This window comes from Engraulis encrasicolus, chromosome 20 (assembly GCF_034702125.1).
Source record: "Engraulis encrasicolus isolate BLACKSEA-1 chromosome 20, IST_EnEncr_1.0, whole genome shotgun sequence".
In the NCBI taxonomy this organism is placed as follows: Eukaryota; Metazoa; Chordata; class Actinopteri; order Clupeiformes; family Engraulidae; genus Engraulis; species Engraulis encrasicolus.
The window spans coordinates 41,772,017-41,792,016 of NC_085876.1; the positions used below are offsets into that span (position 1 = coordinate 41,772,017).

Below are 20,000 nucleotides of genomic sequence, written 5' to 3' on the forward strand. Positions count from 1 at the left end.
GGGAGGATGAGAGGAACAAATAAAAGAAAGAGATAAAAAAGCTAGATCGAAACGGAGCTGTGTTTTGCTGCGTCTTGCTTACTGGTGTGTGTGTGTGTGTGTGTGTGTGTGTGTGTGTGTGTGTGTGTGTGTGTGTGTGTGTGTGTGTGCAAGTGTGTGCAAGTGTGTGCAAGTGTGTGTGTGTGTGTGCAAGTGTGTGCAAGTGTGTGTGTGTGTGTGTGTGTGTGTGTGTGTGTGTGTGAGAGAGAGAGAGGGAGTGACTGAGTTAGGAAGTAGGGAAGGAGGAGATGGAAAGATGGTGAGAATGAGGGAGACGATGAATGAAATGAAATATCAGTAGGGCAATTGATAGTGGAAGTCAGACAGAGAGGAGGCAGAGAAGGACCGAGTTTGTAAAGACAGAAGCGCTACAAAGAGCACATGGGGCTTGAAAGTGACGTCACATCCTGCGATTTCATGGGACCTCACAGCATTTTCTGGCAGAAAATGTTAGTATGTAATCCAATGGCATCACATTAAAATGATATTTCGACCCCCTATGAATTGTGCCACGAGCTTCACATATGCTGTTTCTGATATTTTTGTATAATTTTTCGTACGAAACACCAAACGATTTAGAAGGGGGTGATTCTTAACATTTTTCATGCCGACGGCCTTGGAACAAAATATTGATACTTCTGCATCTACATAATCTATATGTAGCTCCTTAAACAGCATATTTGTAGCCCAGCGCATATAATGACTGGAATCAGAAGATATTGACTCGCTACCATGCTATTAGATGGTCAGCTACGGTCTCATGAAATGCAGAACTAAGGGGCGGGACTTTCAAGCCCTATAGAGCAGTGGTTCCCAACCAGGGGTACGTGTACCACTAGGGGTACGCGAGCAAACTGCAGGGGGTACTTAGAAATTAGAAATTTTAACAAATGTATGGAGTATAGTCACATTGGGATAGAGAAAGTTACATACAGCACGAATTAGGGGGTACTCATGGCACAGCGAAAAGGCTCAGGGGGTACACGCGACAAAAAAGGTTGAGAAACACTGCTATAGAGGATTGTATGCAGCTAAGCATGCTGGGTACCTGGTCCTGAGGGTCCATCTTGGTCATCATGCGGTCCTCCAGGAGGTTAAAGGTCAGCACCTGCAGCACGTACAGCTGATGGGCCATCTCGTCATTGATTGGCTTAGGACTCCTGATGACGTTCTGCAGTGCAGGGAGCCACAACAGGGTTATGGATTAGAGTGTGTGTGTGTGTGTGTGTGTGTGTGTGTGTGTGTGTGTGTGTGTGTGTGTGTGTGTGTGTGTGTGTGTGTGTGTATGTGTGTATGCGTTTGTGTATGTGTGCGTGTGTGTGTGTGTGTGTGCGCGTGTGCGTACGTGTGTGTGTGTATGTGTGTATGCGTGTGTGTATGTGTGTATGCGTGTGTGTGTGTGTGTGTGTGTGTATGTGTGTATGCGTGTGTGTATGTGTGTATGCGTGTGTGTGTGTGTGTGTGTGTGTGCGCATGTGCGTGTGTGTGTGTGCGTGCGTGTGACTGTGTGTGTGCGTGTGCGTGTGTGTGTGTGTATGCGTGTGTGTATGTGTGTATGCGTGTGTGTGTGTGTGTGTGTGTGTGTGTGCGCGCGTGCGTGTGTGACTGTGTGTGCGTGCGTGTGTGACTGTGTGTGTGCGTGTGCGTGTGTGTGTGTGAGAGTGTGCGCGCGTGTGCGCGTGTGTGAGCTCATGTCACTCACTGTGAGTTTCTGTGTGTGTATTTATGATCTGACATAATCTTTCTCAAGGATTCATTTTTTTTCTCCGATACAGATTTCCTCTTTACTCTGCTACCGGAACCCTCCCTATTGCGGGAATCATATTCACACTCATGTTCATTTCCTGGTTATTGTACGGATCACAACGACTTGTAAAAGGAGTCTTTCAGTCTCCAATGGAGGCGAATAACGTGCATCTCCAAATATAGAGCATGCAAGCCCTAGAGACAGTGAAACATGCATGGGGTCTGAACATCATGAAATATTGGCTGTTGCTTCACAATCGCGCATTCAGTCATTCATAGTGGTGTGGATCGGCACTGCCCTCACGATCCGATTCGATCACGATTCGGGAGGTAGTAGATCCGATTCGATTCGATTATATTAGATCCAATCCGATTCGATTCAATTCTACAATGCATTGCAATGCATTACATTTCTACTGAACGCAAAGCAAATTTTCAGCCATGATGAGGAAATACAAGTAGTCAGATACTGAGCAACAATTTATTGGCTGTTTTCTGTATCAGTCTGTATCAGTCTTGCAATGTTTTGAAGTGTTTTTATTTAATTTAACATTCATTTGCTCCCGAAATATCCATGGAAGTAATTGAAACTTAAAAAAATTGCCGGATTGATTCTGGAAATGGCCGGATCTGGATCTGGATCGTCCATGCCCTGGATCGATTCGGATCGCCGAATCGATCATTGTTGACACCACTAGTCATTCACCTTGAGCTCCTTCACTTCACGAGAGAGCAGATGTTGCTGAAGAGATCGTTGCATTGACCACTACGCTACTTTCAGCTCAAACGTCTCTATTTATCTGCCATTTAGGCCATCTCTTATCCACTCTAATCCATAAGTATCTCAGTATTTCGCACAGCTAGCTAGCGATGCAGATGTGACTGAGGAGATCGTTACACACAGTATTTGCAGCGCACGCCTGGATGACCCCCGCCTCCCTTTTCTGGAGCTCAGAAATTATATGATGTTTGTAAATGACTAGGAAATGTTAACAAATGTTTGTAAATGACTAGGAAATGTTATGTTAATATCTTATATTTATCAAACATTTAAACATTGCTTGTAAATGAATACAATACTCTGTTATAAGGTATGTAAAATCTTGTATATATTATTTGTAGATATTTAATAAAGCATCAATAAAACTTAGTTAATGACAAAAACATGTGTTAATGCTTCGTTCATCATTAGTAAATTATTTACTAGGTCTTTACTAAGCAGACATTATTATAAAGAGTTAGCATTTGTATTGCTCCTGTCCTGCCCTCACTAGAAGCAATGCTGAAGGTGTTGCATCACCAGGAGGGCGTGGCCTGGCTACCACTTTGTGGGAATCGGGCCGATTATTGGCTCCACCTCAGGTGTGAACATTCCGGTCGCATCCGACCCATGTAGTGTGAGGATGTGAGTCGTGACGTGAGATGTGAACCTTTCAACACTGTAATTCACTTGGACAGTGTGAGCAGGAGCAGAATAGCCACGCCACAACTGAAAATATTGCATAGTGTATGCCCGACTTTAGCCTCTCGCTATTCCATAGCCAAGGGATTCAGTGCCTGCCTTAACTTGGGTGCCTAAGCTGCTGCCAACTTGACAGTTTACTTGAAAGCTGCATTATTATTATTATGAAAATAGCTGGGTGTGTTTTTTTTTCAACCTTTTTTCTCAACCCCCCAGATCCTCTTTGTGCATTTCAGTCAATTGACTGATAGTAGATGAAGGCAGTTTTTGTAGCTTCCCGACGTTTTATTCCATGTCTTCCGAGATTTAAATAGAATGCAACGTTGTGTTACAAACAAAGTGCTCTATCCTATACGCTGCTTTGCAACCAAAATACCTTTTACAAAGGTTCAAAAAGTATGTTCTCAAAATATTTTGACGGCAAGAATTCGGGCAGAGATGAAAGTACATCTGAACAATCATTTGCAATAATAACATGCAAAAGTAAAAAAATGACGCTTACACCGTTTAGCAAATAAGTTCTTCATATGTTGAACACACAACACCACCACCACCCATTGCATCTGGCTCGTGTACATTTGTGTGTCAGAGGGATACTTACAGTAAGGATGATGTTCCTCAGCTGCTTCTGTGCAAGAATGTGTGCCATTTCCTAGAGAGAGACAAAGAGACAGACAGAGAGAGCGAGAGAGCGAGAGAGAGAGAGAGAGAGAGAGAGAGAAAGATTGAGAGCAAGAGAGAGAAAAAGCAGTAGAAAAAAAACATTAGCCAGAGACAGGTGTGCAAACACTCACACGCACGCACACGCACACACACGCACGCACACGCACACACGCACGCACGCGCACGCACACGCACACGCACGCACGCGCGCGCACACGCGCACACACGCACGCACCCATCATACATATCCTGACAGCAGTTATCATTCTCAAGGCAAATCCGACAAAATAATTGCAACTGCAACTGTAAAAGGTACAGTGCAGTGATGCGACCAAGGTAAAAAAAAAGGTACAGTGTAGTAGTTGTGTGGATTGGCACTGCCCTCACGATCCGATTCGATCACGATTCGGGAGGTAGCGATCTGATTCGATTCAATTCGATTCTATGCGATCCAATCCGATCCGATTCAATTCTACAATGCATTGCAATGCATTACATTTCTACTGAAAGCAAAGCAAATGTTGTGTCAGTCATGATGAGGCAATACAAGTAGTCAGATACTGAGCAACAATTTATTGGCTGTTTTCGGTATCAGTCTGTATCAGTCTTGCAATGTTTTGAAGTGCTTTTATTTCATTTAACATTCATTTGCTCCCAAAATATCCACGGAAGTAATTGAAACTTAAAAATATTGCCGCATCGATCCTGGATCGTCCATGCCCCGCATTGGATTGCATCGCCGAATCGATCATTGTTGACACCACTACAGTGTAGTGATGCGTCCAAGGTTACATCATCTGTGACCTCCAAGCTGACTAGCTGACCTTTACACCACACACACCAACGCATCAGCCATTGGTTGGGCGGTATTGGTGGGGGGGGTGAGGGGGGGTGCGGGGGGTAGGTGACTTACTGTAAGTGGACAGTCAAGGATGTTGACATGCTCATCGAGCTACCACAACCAACCAACCCAGTGCAGCAGTGGGAGGGAAGCAGAGAGAGAGAGAGAGAGAGAGAGAGAGAGAGAGAGAGAGAGAGAGAGAGAGAGAGAGAGAGAGAGAGAGAGAGAGAGAGAGAGAGAGAGAATACACAACGTGAGACTGGGAAAGAGGACTGGAAGTGAAGGGGTTGAGTGAGTCAAGTGAGAGGGAATGAGTGAATAGTGAATAAATGAATAACTCGGTGACTTGAGTGAGCATGAGCAAGAAACAGGTTGAATGGAAGAGTTAACGGAAATTGAAGTGCAAAACATTGACAAAGAGATCAGGATGAAACAAGAACAAAAAATGTAAGTAACTGAAAGAGAAGTAAGTTCCAAAGAAAGAAAGAAAGAAAGAAAAGAGATGTCAAGCAGAAACCATTTGAGTCAGAGGTACAGCATTTTGTAAGTCGTGCATTTCTGAAAGCGTCTGTGTCAGGAGAAAATAAAACATCAAAAACAGCCAGCAAAACAACAAACAAACACAAACAGTGAGGGGGGAAATGCACCCTTCAGCGTGACAGCTCTCCTGACTTGCACTTTTGTATCGTGCTGTTGCAGAAGACTGGTATGGCCCAGGGACCCCCTCCGAGGGGAGGAGAGGGGAGGGGAGGAGAGGGGGAAGGCAGCGGGGAGGAGAGGAGAGGAGAGGAGGAGAGGAAAAGAGAAGAGAGGAGAGGAGAGGAGAGGAGAGGAAAAGAGAGGAGAGGAGAGGAGAGGAAAAGAGAGGAGAGGAGAGCAGAGGAGAGCAGAGGAGGAGAGGAAAAGAGAAGAGAGGAGAGGAGAGGAGAGGAGAGGAAAAGAGAGGAGAGGAGAGGAGAGGGGAGGAGAGGGGAGGAGAGGGGAGGAGAGGGGAGGACAGGACAGGAGAGGACAGGAGAGGAGAGGAGAGGAGAGGAGAGGAGAGGAGAGGAGAGGCAAAGAGGAGAGGCAAAGAGGAGAGGAGAGGAGAGGAGAGGAGAGGGGAGGAGAGGGGAGGAGAGGAGAGGAGAGGAGAGGAGAGGAGAGGAGAGGAAAGGCGAGAGCCTGACCCAACACACAGCCAAACTACTGGTTCAGGTAGTGCCATGGTCATCTGCCGTATGGATTATTGCTGATTGTTGAAAATACTACCTCCTGGCAACTCCACAGCCAACTGCACAGACCAACCCCGCCTAGGGATGCAAATTATCGATTAATTCATTAATCATTAGTTGATAGCCTTATCGGTCGACTTACGATTAATTGATAAGCGGCGTTTTCTCACCGAAATCTCAATGTTTCTCGAAAAAAAAAAAAAAAACAATTGGGATAAAATACCACATTTATATTGATTCTATTTAAATTATTTAATCCAAAGGTGATTTAAATATTCTCACTATTCACACCCCTCTTCACACACACTCTTCACATGCCAATTTCACCTGGGTCTCTTGTCAGTTGAATTGTCGATTAATTGCGATTAATGTTTTTTAATCGATTAAAGCAGTGATCGATTAAAGTCGATTAATAGATTAATCGTTTGCATCCCTAACCCCGCCCCATCCTCCACTCCCCATCATCCCATAACGCTTCCACAGGGGGCAGCCGTGGCCTCGTGGTTAAGGAGACGGCCTTTAGATTAGAGGGCTGCAGGTTCGAATCCCACCCGCTTCCACTGCGTAATGTAATGCAATGCAATAATTAAGTAATGTAATAAAAGGTTACATGGACCAACAATATAACCCCATCCGAGTCCTAAAACCCAGCTCTCGGCCCCAAAGCGTAGTCAAATACCACCCATAACCCATTACACCAGATAGATTAAAGTAGAAGTGTGAGGGGGCGTGGTGGTAGGTAGGAGGGTGGTGGGGGAGTTGTAATGGAGGGTGGGGGTGACGAGTTCAGTTCCAGAGCACCAGTTTAAATGCTAAAAAAAAAGGCAGAATTGCACTTTTTCGCGGTGATTTGGTCTTAAATCAGCCAGATAAGTGCCTGTGGAGCCCGAGGACTGGGATGGAGGAGAGAGGGTTGAGCAGGGGATGGAAGAGAGAGAGAGAGAGAGAGAGAGAGAGAGAGAGAGAGAGAGGAGAGGAGAGGAGAGAGAGAGAGGAGAGAGAGAGAGAGAGAGAGAGAGAGAGGAGAGAGAGAGAGAGAGAGAGAGAGAGAGAGAGAGAGAGAGAGAGAGAGAGAGAGATGAAAAGGTGAAAGGAGGAAGAAAGACAGGAGGGTGGGGGCAGTGGAGGGTGGCAAGTCTAGTCATTAACTCTGCTGTTGAGTGTGGCATTCCAGGGAACTGTTGTACCTGGAGCGAAAGGAGAAGGGAAAGGGATATAGGAAGAAGAGAGGAGAGGAGAGGGAGGAGAGGAGAGGAGAGGAGAGGAGGGGAGGGGAGAGGAGAGGAGAGGAGAGGAGAGGAGAGGAGAAGGGAAAGGGATGTAGGAAGAAGAGAGGAGAGGAGAGGAGATGAGGAAGAAAGTAGGGGATAAGGAAAGGTGGTGATGAGTGAAAAGACAAAAGAAAAGGAGAGAAGAGAGGAGAGGAGAGGAAGAAATGGGGGCCCGCGGAGCAGCGTGAAAGAGCACATAATTCCAGACTCCAGTGGTGCGCAACTGGCAATGACGTCAGAGAGAGAGAGAGAGAGAGAGAGAGAGAGAGAGAGAGAGAGAGAGAGAGAGAGAGGGAGAGAGAGAGAGAGGCAGAGAGAGAGAGAGAGAGAGGCAGAGAGAGGAGAGAGAGAGAGAGAGAGAGAGGCAGAGAGAGAGGCAGAGAGAGAGTGAGAGAGAGAGAGACAGAGAGAGAGAGGGAGAGAGAAATGGAGAGAGAAATGGAGAGAGAAATGGAGAGAGAAATGGAGAGAGAGAGAGAGATGGATGGATGAAGACACAGTGTGCAAGAGGAATGGAAATGTGACGTGAACACAGAGAGGACAAAGGAAGGGGATTGGGTGTGTGCTTTGGTCTCTATAAAGGTGTGAAGACAGAGAGTGCATCTTAATATGGGACCTTGCCTCCTCCACTTGCCTCCTTCACTCGCTTCTCGTCATGATGACATCACTGACAACAGCATTATATTCCAATATCTTGCAAAAGCTCAATTGTAGAGTCTTCTTCTCGTTTGCAATTGTTATGGTGAGTGAAAAACAGTCCCTCAAAAGTTGTTGTGGCGAGGCTGACAGCTGGGAAACGTTATGTTTTCTCCACAGAGGAGGGGCCAGGAGGCGGGGCGAGGAAACAAGCGCAAGTGGAGGAGGCAAGGTCACATATTGGGATGCACCCATAGAGAAAAATCCTTGTATTACACACACTCCTACCAAGGGTGCCGGACCGAGTTTTGAAGTGGTGGTGCATTTTGAACAATGTTATTAACATTCTTAACAATGTCATTGCTGCTGCACTCCACTCATTTGTCTGCAGTAAAAATTAGGGAAGCCTAATTTAGGGAGCACAAAGTCGGGATGCAAATGAACCACTGCATTCCCCTCTCCGGCACCTATGCTGCCCTACAATATCAGAACGCAGTATCTTGAAAATGGTCGAAAATGGGTTTAGACCGGAAATTGGCTTTAAAATACCTTCTTTTTCTTGTGTTAAAATTTTTTGGCCCAACTTGGTCCCGTTTCGGAAAAAAACGCAAAAAACTGATTATACTGCGCTTTTTGGTTTTAGGAGGTTACGTCGTACTAGCCAAGAACGCAGTTTTGGTACCACAACAGAACGCAGTATAATGATTTTTCAGCTAAAAAGTAATGAGAATGTTGGTTTTTTTGCTTTTTTCTTGTGTGCATACATTTTCACCATAAAAAAGTATTATATTATATTATTTCACCACTTTACCTCCAACAGAGTCACGTGGACAGAAAGGAAACTTTAAAGCCTTTTTTCTCAGTTTGCCATTTTGAATTATACTGCGTTCTGAAATTGTAGGGCAGTATGGCTCAGACATCCTCAGCAAACCTGTGCAAAAACTTTCAATAAAGCACTGCTTGCAAGCAAACTACTCATCCATCCATCCATGCATGCATGCAAGATCACAAGAGCACGTACACAAGCCCATGCAAGCACAGAAGTAAACAGACATACACAGACTCAGGTCTTTGGGCAATAGGCATTGATGTATGCATGCTACACTGCACATATTTGTTTAGCAGTTTAGCATCTAGCATATGCATTCTAAGGGGTCTTACACACCAGGGCGGTAAAGCGTCGCGGAACGGCCGCGTTTTTTACCGGCGTCGGTGAAAATACATTGAAACCTATCTGTCCTTACACACCAACCGGCGGTAGTCGGGCGTCAGCGGCGCGGGAGCCGGCTCCGCGCCGCGCTGCATTTGGAAAATAGAACTCCAGCGTATTTTTCACGCCGGCAACCGGCGGTGTCTCATTCAAATGAATGGCAAAGTAGCACGCTAGCTTTAGCTGTGGGGAGGGTTTTGAACAGGACTGGCCGCGCACGCCGACGCTGTCAGTGTGCAAGGCAGAGAAAAGCACGCCGGCCAAAACTAAGCAGAAAGACCGCGTTCGTCCTGCGACCGTTCCGTTCCGCCTTGGTATGTTTTGGCCCTAAGGGGTCTTACACACCAAGGCGGTAAAGCGTCGCGGAACGGCCGCGTTTTTTACCGGCGTCGGTGAAAATACATTGAAACCTATCTGTCCTTACACACCAACCGGCGGTAGTCGGGCGTCAGGCGACCGTTCCGTTCCGCCTTGGTATGTTTTGGCCCTAATACGGTATGTAAATGCATACTGTATGGGTGTAAATATAGGTATATACAGGAGTTGGGCAAAATAACTGAGACACTTGTCATTTTAGTGTCATTTTGTTCCTCTTGCGTCCACAGTTAGTCCTGTTGGATGTGCTGCATCCTTCTTGGTGGTATGCAGACATTACCTTGGATACTGTGGCTCTTGATACATCACAAAGACTTGCTGTCTCGATCAAAGATGCAACAGTTACACACGCACCAAATATTTATCCTTTTTGAACTCTGACATATCACCCATAATGTTGTGTGCATTGCAAAATTTTGAGCAAAACTGTGCTCTTACCGTGCTAATTGAAACTTCACATTAATGAATTTTGCCATTAATGAAGATTGAGCCAACAGGCTGGTCCACTTGAGCCATGAAACTTCCCACACTAAAATGACAGGTGTCAGTCTCAGTTATTTTGTCCAACCCCTGTACTGTACATGCAAACTGCAAAGCTACACACACTGGGCCGCAGGAGCGAGCAAAGGAGTGACGAGTTGAGTTGAGTTTAGTGGGAGCAAGAGCATGAGCACGAGGAACAGCAGGGTCTAAAAATAGCTTCTACAGGAGCCTGCTGATACTGCCAGCGCTGAGCGTGTGTGTGTGTGTGTGTGTGTGTGTGTGTGTGTGTGTGTGTGTGTGTCTGTGTGTGTGTCTGTGTGTGTGTCTGTGTGTGTCTGTGTGTGTGTCTGTGTGTGTGTCTGTGTGTGTGTCTGTGTGTGTGTCTGTGTGTGTGTCTGTGTGTGTGTCTGTGTGTGTGTCTGTGTGTGTGTCTGTGTGTGTGTCTGTGTGTGTGTCTGTGTGTGTGTGTCTGTGTGTGTGTGTGTGTGTCTGTGTGTGTGTGTGTCTGTGTGTGTGTGTGTCTGTGTGTGTGTGTGTCTGTGTGCGTGTCTGTGTGCGTGTCTGTGTGCGTGTCTGTGTCTGTGTGTCTGTGTCTGTGTGTCTGTGTCTGTATGTCTGTGTCTGTATGTCTGTGTCTGTATGTCTGTGTGTGTCTGTGTGTCTGTGTGTCTGTGTGTGTCTGTGTGTGTCTGTGTGTGTGTGTGTCTGTGTGTGTGTCTGTGTGTGTCTGTGTGTGTTGTGATGCATTGCAATTTCATCTCCGCTCATGAGGTGCATCTTTCATTTTTACTGCAGCCGACGCATCAATTAAGGCCTATGAGTGTTTGTGGCTGAGGGGCGAGATGGGGAGGCGGGGGGTTGATGGAGGGTGGCAGAGTGGAGTGGAGTGGTGTAGGAAGAGTGTGTGGCGCGCGCGTGTGCGTGTTTCTTTCCGAGTGAGTACCTGTCTCTTCTCCTCGGGTGCTTTGAGGAAGAGCGCATTAATCACGGCAATGGTGTACGTCTGAATGTCCTGATCAGCCCTGCAATTAGGAGGGGGAGAGAGGGAGAGAGAGATAGAGAGAGAGAAGGGGGGGGGAGAGAGAGAGAGAGAGTGAGACAGAGAGAGAGAGAGAGAGAGACGCAGAGAGAGAGACAGAGAGAGAGAGAGAGAGTGAGAGAGAGAGAGAGAGAGAGAGAGAGAGAGAGAGAGAGAGAGAGAGAGAGAGAGAGAGAGAGAGAGAGAGAGAGACTCCGGATAGAGGGAGGGAGAGGGAGAGAGAGGGAGGGAGGGAGAGGGAAAGACTCCGGAGAAAGTGATGAAGCGAAAGAGAGATGAGGAAGGGGGCAAGAAAATAAATAAATAAATAAATAAAAAAACAGGTGAAAAAGGTAAAAAAGGTGTGCAGTTGACAGCTGATTTATTCACACAGTTTAAAAGTGTGACACAAAAAACACATCATGATTTAAGTGGCTTTCAAAGAGTCAAATATACCCTAGGAGGTGACCACTCAACGACTGGCTGCTATACGTGCAATTTAAGTGCAGTTAGTTGTGCCATTATTTTTTGAAAAGTTCGGTAACACATTTTAGGGATGCATCTATCAGCACTAATACATACAATGTTAATGCCTGCATAAGTAACTTGTAAGGCATGTACTAAGCAAACGCTAAGGCCTACTAGGTCCTTACTAAGGTTAAATTGATAATAAATCATACAAAACATCTACAATTCGTGAAATTGGATGCAGAGACAAATTTGGTGACAGCATGAATTTGTACAAACCCCAACTCTGATGAAGTTGGGACGTTTGGTAAACAGTGAATAAAATCAAAATGCTATCATTTTCAAAACATTCAATCTATTCATTAGATGGAGAATAGTGAAAAGACAACATATTAAGTGTTAAAACCGAGAAAAAATATTGTTTTGGGGGACATATGTCCTCATTTCTAATTTGATAAATCCAACACGTCTCAAAAGAGTTGGGACGGGGACAATAAATGGCAGCAAATGTCGAGGAAGACTAAAAACAAAACAAAAGACAACATTTAACAGTTAAATACATTAACCGATGAGATGATTTTATATAAAAAACAGTGTTAATTCCTATCTTGGACATGATTTCACCAGCTTAAATGGTGGGTGTATTCCTTGTCATGTTTTGCAATGTTTTCCTTTCTGTAGTGCTTACAGTGTGACAGGTCTTGACCAAAAACCACCATTTTATCACCTGCTGGTCCTTATGATGGAGCCAAACTGTTAAAACATAGTAGAGAATGCAATTTGACCTTACTATGTGGCAGTAATCGAAGATCTCCCTTCAAAATATAATGCATGAGTGGCTTTTCATGTTGTTTAAAACCCATTTATACCATTCAGCACTGTATTTAACTGTACAGAAGAGTGAGAACATCTTAACCAATGCACTACTGCACCCGCATGCCATCATGGAGGCTGTCTTTTGAAGCTAGCACTAACACAAGTTGGATGGTCCATTTTCACTGTAGCACAGGATGTGCCATGCTCTGTTATTGTCAAAAAGAATGGACTTCTACAACTTCTGCTGACTTCTGTAAGCAAAGGACTGTTTCCCATGTCTTCTGGGTCTATTTCAAGTGAGCTCAGGTGCTTAGGAGAATGTTACACCCCTGTATCATTTGCACGCATTAAGCATTCTTAATATGGTCAATTTTCAATAGCTCTAGCACTCCAGGAATTAGAGTGAGACTACAGCCAATCTATATTTCATGATGTCATGAACTTATACAATGATTTTATTAACAAAAATATGTCTTATATACACTCAATCGTGGTAAATCAAAGGGAATTCAAAAATGTATGTAATAACTATGGTAATTATTCCCTTTGCATCTTTAATTCTGAGTGACTCAGCCTCTCTGTGATGATCTTATACCTGGACACGTATATTGTCCGCCAGTACAATTCATTTTGAAATGTTCTTCTTTGTTGTTTTATCTTATTTGGATGTTTACTAAATTTCACTGATCCCCGTCCCAACTCTTTTGAGACGTGTTGGATTTATCAAATTAGAAATGAGTACATATGTCCCCCAAAACAATATTTTTTCTCGGTTTTAACACTTAATATGTTGTCTTTTCACTATTCTCCATCTAATGAATAGATTGAATGTTTTGAAAATGATAGCATTTTGATTTTATTCACTGTTTACCAAACGTCCCAACTTCATCGGAGTTGGGGTTAGTAGAATGTCCTCCGTATTCAGAGGTAGCATTATGAAGATAATTCTCCCCTGACACTGTCACAATGTATACAGCCCCTGGCAAAAAGTATGGAATAACCTGTTGTGGAGGATGTTCATTCAGTCATTTTTTTTTATTTTAGAAAAAATATGGATCACAGACCCGACTCAAAACTGAAGTAATTTCAACTGTGGTATGAGCTGGCCGATGGTGAACTCCCTGGGCTGTTGGTAGTAATATAGTACTGTACTCTACTGTACTCTACTGTACTCTACTGTACTCCTTGGTTCTCTTACCCTTGCATGTGTGATATGAGCTGTCTGATGGGCTGTTGGTAATAATATCGGGACTCTGCGGGACTCTGCGGGACTCTTACCCTTGCAGGTGTGGTACTGTATGAGCTGCCCGATGGTGATCTCCTGTATACTATACCAACTGTACTCTATCTATCTCCTTGGTTCTATTACCCCTGCAGGCTGTTTGTAATAATATAGTATATCTATTCTGCCCTACAAAACAAGAACGCAGTTACTCAGATTTTGGCAAACTGAGAAAAAAGGCTTCAAAGTTTCCTATATGCCTGTATTAGTCTTTTTGCCACAAAAAACGGAGTTAATGCGTTCTTGGCTGGTATTACTGCCACAAAATGGAGGTGCTGCAGGAGTTACTGCGTTCTTGGCTAGTGTTACTGTCTACACCCAAAACGTTCACATTGGAATGTGCAGTAGTAACTCACCGACTTACTGCGTTTTTGTTTTGTACGACATAGCATAATTTTTGCACTTTCAACATGATTTTCCTCTAAAACAGGACTATGTTCGACCACAGTTTTTTGACACAAGACAAATGAGGTAGTTTAAAGCCCATTTCCGATCTAAACTCAAGAACGTAGTAACTCGAAAATGGTCGAAATTGTTTTGCACGGCAGTATTGTACTCCTCGGTTCTCTTACCCCTGCAGGTGTGGGATGAGCTGCCCGATGGTGATCTCCTATATAGTATACTCTACTGTACTCTACTGTACTCTACTGTCCTCCTCAGTTGAGTTCTCTTACCCCTGCAGGTGTGGGATGAGCTGCCCGATGGTGATCTCCTGCGCCACCTTCTGGTAGAGGTCCTGGCTGTTGAGCACCATGGACTCCAGGATGGCAAGCGAACGCTGCAGCACCGCCGCATCCATGGCCGACTTGCTGACGTAACTGGCAATCTGAGGAGAGGAAGAGGAGGAGGAAGAGGGAGAGGAGGAGGGAGAGGAGGAGGAGGAGGAGGAGGAAGAGGAAGGAGGAGGAGAAGACGACGACAAGGAAGAGGAGGAGGAAGAGGAAGAGGAGGAAGAAGAGGAAGAAGAAGAGGGAGATGAGGAAGAGGAGGAAGAGGAGAGACATGAGGAGGAGGAAGAGGAGGAGGAGGAGAAGGGGAAGAAGAATGAGAAGAAGAAGAAGAAGAAGGAGAAGGAGAAGAAGAAGAAGAAGAAGAGGAAGAGGAAGAGGAAAAGGAAGAGGAAGAAGAAGAAGAAGGAGAAAATAAAGAGGAGGAAAAGGAGGAGGGAGATGAGGATGAGGAAGAGGAGGAGGTGGGAGACATGTCAGAACAAGTGCATAAGAAAGAGACGAGACAGACTATCGAGTTTGCTCTGGCACTTCAGATCAAGTGTTGGAAGGAAACTGTGTTTCTTTTGTGTTACTTTTACTTCCACGTTAAACTTCGACTTTTTTCGCACACCTCAGCTGGCAGGTGCGTCGGAGATGGCACCATGGGTCACTCAGCAACAACTTAAAGAAACTCCCGCACACTGACCATTTCGCTGTTCTTTCTTTAATAAACAACGTTTCGGGTCTAGTACCGAAACGTTGTTTATTAAAGAAAGAACCGCGAAATGGTCAGTGTGCGGGAGTTTCTTTAAAGGGACACTGTGCAGGAAATGGTCAAAAAAGGTACTGCAACTATGCTGCTTATTGAAATTGGGCTGCCTATTGCCAAATTTGATCTTTACATGAACGTTTACTAAGTATTAAACAAATATTTTCTAGTATGGTCCAAGTACAGTCATTTTTGCAGCTAAAAATGGCTATTTTTGGAAATTCAAAATGGCGGACCATGGAGAAGATCCCCCTTTTCATGTAAGAAAAGTGCAATTTTTTCAGTCACAATGAATACTTAGAATTTTATGGTGGTGGTAAGTATTCATGAAAAAGGTAACATTAGTGAATGGGTAGCATGAATTCTGGAAATAAACAACTGAACATCTCACACAGTGTCCCTTTAAGTTGTTACTTTTACTTCCGACACCTCTGGTGAGGAGCTCACCTTCTTGATGAAGGCCACAGAGAAGGTATCCCAGGAGACGATGCCGTGGTCCATCAGCTCCACAAAGGCAGTCAGCGTGAACGACAGCAAATCGCCAAAGCTGCAGGGAGGGAGAGACAGACACACAGACAAGCTAATAGTGACATCCCTGCCACTCACTTCCAAAAAAAGAAAGAAATAAAACTCACCCTGCCCTGCCGTGCCCATGCACAGGGGTGGGGGGGCTAAGCAACTTTAGCCAAGCACTGAGGGCCATAGGAGCAAGGGGTATTAAGACATTAGCCTTGAGCGGAAGCAGGTGGGAGGAGAAGCAAGAATAAAGAAGAGGATGGCAGTGGAAAGTACAACTGTAAGAAAGAACTGAGAAATACAAAAAAAAAAAACCAAAACATAAAAAAGAATAGAGGAACCAGCAGGAAGAGCAGAGAAGAAAACAACGAAACCAATGAAACAAAAAAAAGGTTAAATGCTGAAGTATATAAGTAGCAGCTGCAGGACCAATGGAAACACTAGAAGGAGGAAAAGAAGAAGTAAGACCTCCAGGGCTTTAGGGGGCGCCATAGCGGGCCGGCAGTAGCGAGCGACATGGCACAGCAGTAGAGCAGAGGTCCCATGCTGGGCCACTATAGGCACATTAGTGGAGCAGTAACATCACCATTGGCAGGGTCAAAAAAAGCTGGGTTAGTCCTTTTTCATAGCATTTCACCCATCCTAAACCAACAATTTCATTTATTTTAACGTTAACCTTTATTGCTCTGGATTCTCTATATTGAACATTTTGAAGATCTGGTCATGTGTGTGAAAGATGACATACAGTTCTCGACACTGGCATTTTCAAGACCTTAAAGGGACAGTTTGGTCAATTTCAACATGCAGTTGTATTGCTCACGCTACCCTTGACTTGTCAGTACCTGGTGATGCCACATTTTTCGGCTCAGCCCTTTCCGAGATATGAGCAATTCTAATGGGGGCAGCGTTTGTTTACATTTTTTAAAAATGAAACATAGGCCAACTCCAAATATTTTCCCAAAAGGTACTTCTGTTTGCTAGTTGTCTGCTGATGTTTTATAACCTTTTGGATGTTTTTGGGAATAAATAAAAATGTTTTTTTGAAATGTAAACAAAGAGCTGCCCCCATTACAATGACCAGGATCTCGGAAACGGCTGAAGAAGAAGAAAAAAAAATCTCAGGCACTGACAAGTCCAGGGTAGTGTGAGCATTACAACTGCATGTTGAAATTGACCAAACTGTCCCTTTAATGTTAAATGCAAAGCACGAGTTCAAAGGTATGAGATTCAGTTTCATTTCAGTTCCATTTCAAGCCTGCGTCAAAGCATCAGGTGTTGTTGAAACAGAAATGACCCCATATATCAAAGCACAGAATATTAAAGCAACACTTAATTTAAAATTCTTTTTTTTATTGAAGTTGAAAATATGATTTCTCAAAAATAGATTTAATTTTAACTTGAAGTTGAAAATAAGATTTCTCAAAAATAGATTCAGTGGCTTTTCAATGATGTGTAATAGGATGAAACTGAATTAATTTAGCTGCAACTATTGGTATGATGGATAAAATCAAATTTTTTGGAGCATCTCTTCAGTTCGTGACAGAGGGACAATGCCACTGTCGGGTGACTGAGGACAAAAGAAACTACCAAGTGTTGCTTTAAGCCACTCTTATCCATAGCTGTATAAAGTAGTAGTAGAAGTACTCAAACTGATGTAATAACAACACTAGGGGTGTGTAATTACAACACTAGTAGTATGATGTTACAAAGTTGAAACCATGTAATATAAATCACATGTAAGAGCACTTCTACTTTATACAGCTCTGATCTTATCCAAAGGTCAATGTTCTGCACTGTCCTGAAATCAGCCAGCGTCAAGGTTTTGTGGTTGTCATGTGTGATTAGTGTTCATTCTGGAAAAAAGGGCAACTATCCTAGTGCCCTTGGGATTTTTTTCTTCCCACAATGAGAAGTAGTCAGGCCTTTTATGCTTTTATGCAAGAGTCTTTGTAAGTCAATGTCAACTTCAAACACATTTCAGCACGAGAAGACAGCCCTCCTCAGTCAAATAATTGCAAATAACCAAAGGTGAAATAAATAAATATATTAATACATAAGCACTTTTCTATTAAATTAAAACATTAATGTATTAAATGTTTAGCTAACAGGACCATGAAATACTGTGACTGATAGAAATATGACTTCATCTCCAGTGTATACAAAGCATGTTGCATACAACTTCCTTTAAAGAGTAACATTTTATGACCTTATAAAACAATACTGGAGTATTATTTTCACAGAGAGGTTTTCATTTCGTGTAGTGTTTACTTTTCTATAAAGTGTGACCTGCTTGGATATTAAATCCCAAGATCAGGAGTCTGGATATTGCAATGCAAAGAACAGCGCTGCCCCCATCTGGTAGATTTTGCTCACTGACACTGATTTAATTGTGAGGTCGAGGTCACCACCACTAAAGACCATTAAGTGCTGCTTTGAAGCACAGCGATGTACTGGATGTAAGCTGTAATAATTAAAGCAATGCTGCACCATTTCTGGAAATACATGCATTTCCCACCTTCCCTTCAGTTAAATGATTGAGTTTTACCATGCTCCTATATTTCCAGTAGTTATCCGAGCCTGGCAACATAAATCCTACCTCCAAGCTAGCATAGCAGCCGTAGCCTTATGTTTTCCAGAAATGGTGCATCATCATTTTAAGCATGAAGATTCTACATTTCACAACATTTAGGATAGACTTTCTATTATTATTGGGTTATAGACATGGCCAAAATAAAACATACAAAGATAAAAATATACAAATACACACACGTACACATAAGATTGCTTAGCATTCAACAAAATATTTAAAAAATAAAGGCTAATTTCTTTAATTTAGTAATGACGCGTTTCATCAAAAAAATACTGCACTTCTGGGCAGCACTTGGGAGAGAACAGCCCAAGAGCGAGCAGCGAATCAGCACACACACACACACACAGAGGCTTGGCAGTCCTCGGCGGTGGAGGACAATATAGCAGTCTGAGGATGGTGGTCCGTCCATCCATTCATCCACAGAGCAGCCATATGGTTGGTGAGTAAAGCTTTTTTTCTGCACCTGGCACCAGGCTCTCACTACTACTGATCTGGCAGCAGCCCACCAATCACAGCTCCTCATGGTTGCCAATGGCCTGTTGATTGGCCACTGTGTGGAGGACACCATGTGTGGAGGACTCTTTTTTTTAAGCGTTTTTTTTTGTGTTTTTCATAGAGTGTCCTCACCGACCTTCCAGAAGAGGGAACAAGGGCCTATCTAGCCGTTTATTGCAAAACAAAGTGTAGTGTTTGTTTGTGCAAGCCAAGAGGATAATTAAAAATGTTTATCCAAAGAAAAGGGCAGGCCAGTGGTCCGCCACAACAGCTGCTGAATCATTCAGTTCAATGGTCCTTCGTCATCAAACAACAAATACAGACAGCTAAGAGCTTCAAGAGGCACCACTTTTAGGCTGTTCTCTGAAAGTCCACCACAAACAAATGGGATAAATATACTGTAGATGGGTGGCTGTGTGATGAGATTACACTTGTAAAAGTTATAGCACCCATGTGAGATTGAAAATGTTAAAAGTGCTGATTATTTGTACGCTTGAGTTGAGGAAAATAATGTTATTGACAACTTTGGATTTGATGTTCCACAGCAGCACATGAATGATTTATATCAATTATAACAAGTTGGTTATGAATCATTCACAATCCATTGGCAAGAGCAGTCTTCTTGTAAAATTGAGAAAATCACAACCATAAAATGCTCAAGATCTTGGCCGTCAGAGAACAGAATTTGGTGCCATCTTAAATGCAAGTGAGTATTGCAACACCTCTTTGTGCAGAAGATTGAGACAATCACCATTGTTTTTCTCCCTAGCTGCCCAAAATAGCATGCAGAAGATGAGATAAAAATATGATTACACGAGATATGGAATAGTCGGTGTTCAAAAGAGAGAAATAAATGTGTGTATGTAATTTCTCCGGATTAGATGCTTGAAGAGGTTATCATCTGAGATGGTGAAGAAGAAGAAGAAGAGGCGGAGACAATAACTGTCTCCATGGTGATTTTGGTTTTGGTTCTGGTTGATTCCCAGGGCCGAAGCCAACGTGTTCACTCGTTCACAACAGATTGTTTATGAACGACACAGTTTTGTTGCCTTTATGCTGTGTAAAGTTACTCATTCAACCAGCTAATCTTAGTCAAAGCATTTGAGTTGAAGGCAACTGTACATTTGGACGTTTCCTCAATAAGAGATTTGAGGAAGTTAATAGAGATTTTGGAAACTGCCAACCATGGGGTATCCTTCACATTCATTTTCGCCTGTACATCATCAGTTTCAAGAAGAGAGACATTTCTCTTATTGAAAAAAAGGACACATCTTCAAGCTCCAAAAAGGTTGTCCAGTTGCCTACAACCAAAATCTTTTGAGTGCTCTTCAAAGCTGTACATGAAGTGAATGAGTGAACAGTTCCACACATAGCCCAGAAGTTGTTAAAAGAGCGG

At 43.6% G+C, this 20,000-nt stretch overlaps 1 protein-coding gene across 1 annotated transcript in view; it reads right to left on the bottom strand.

Annotated features, from left to right (window-relative positions):
* The window catches only part of LOC134436043 (engulfment and cell motility protein 1-like), a 116,751-nt gene that overhangs the window by 30,543 nt on the left and 66,208 nt on the right, over positions 1-20,000 (bottom strand). Inside the window, exons 8-12 of the mRNA XM_063185071.1 lie at positions 15,451-15,550; positions 14,199-14,350; positions 10,884-10,962; positions 3,849-3,899; positions 1,088-1,210 (exon numbers count right to left, since the gene is read on the bottom strand). Of these exons, the coding sequence (XP_063041141.1) occupies positions 1,088-1,210; positions 3,849-3,899; positions 10,884-10,962; positions 14,199-14,350; positions 15,451-15,550 (505 nt within the window). The remainder of the gene's footprint in view (positions 1-1,087; positions 1,211-3,848; positions 3,900-10,883; positions 10,963-14,198; positions 14,351-15,450; positions 15,551-20,000) is intronic.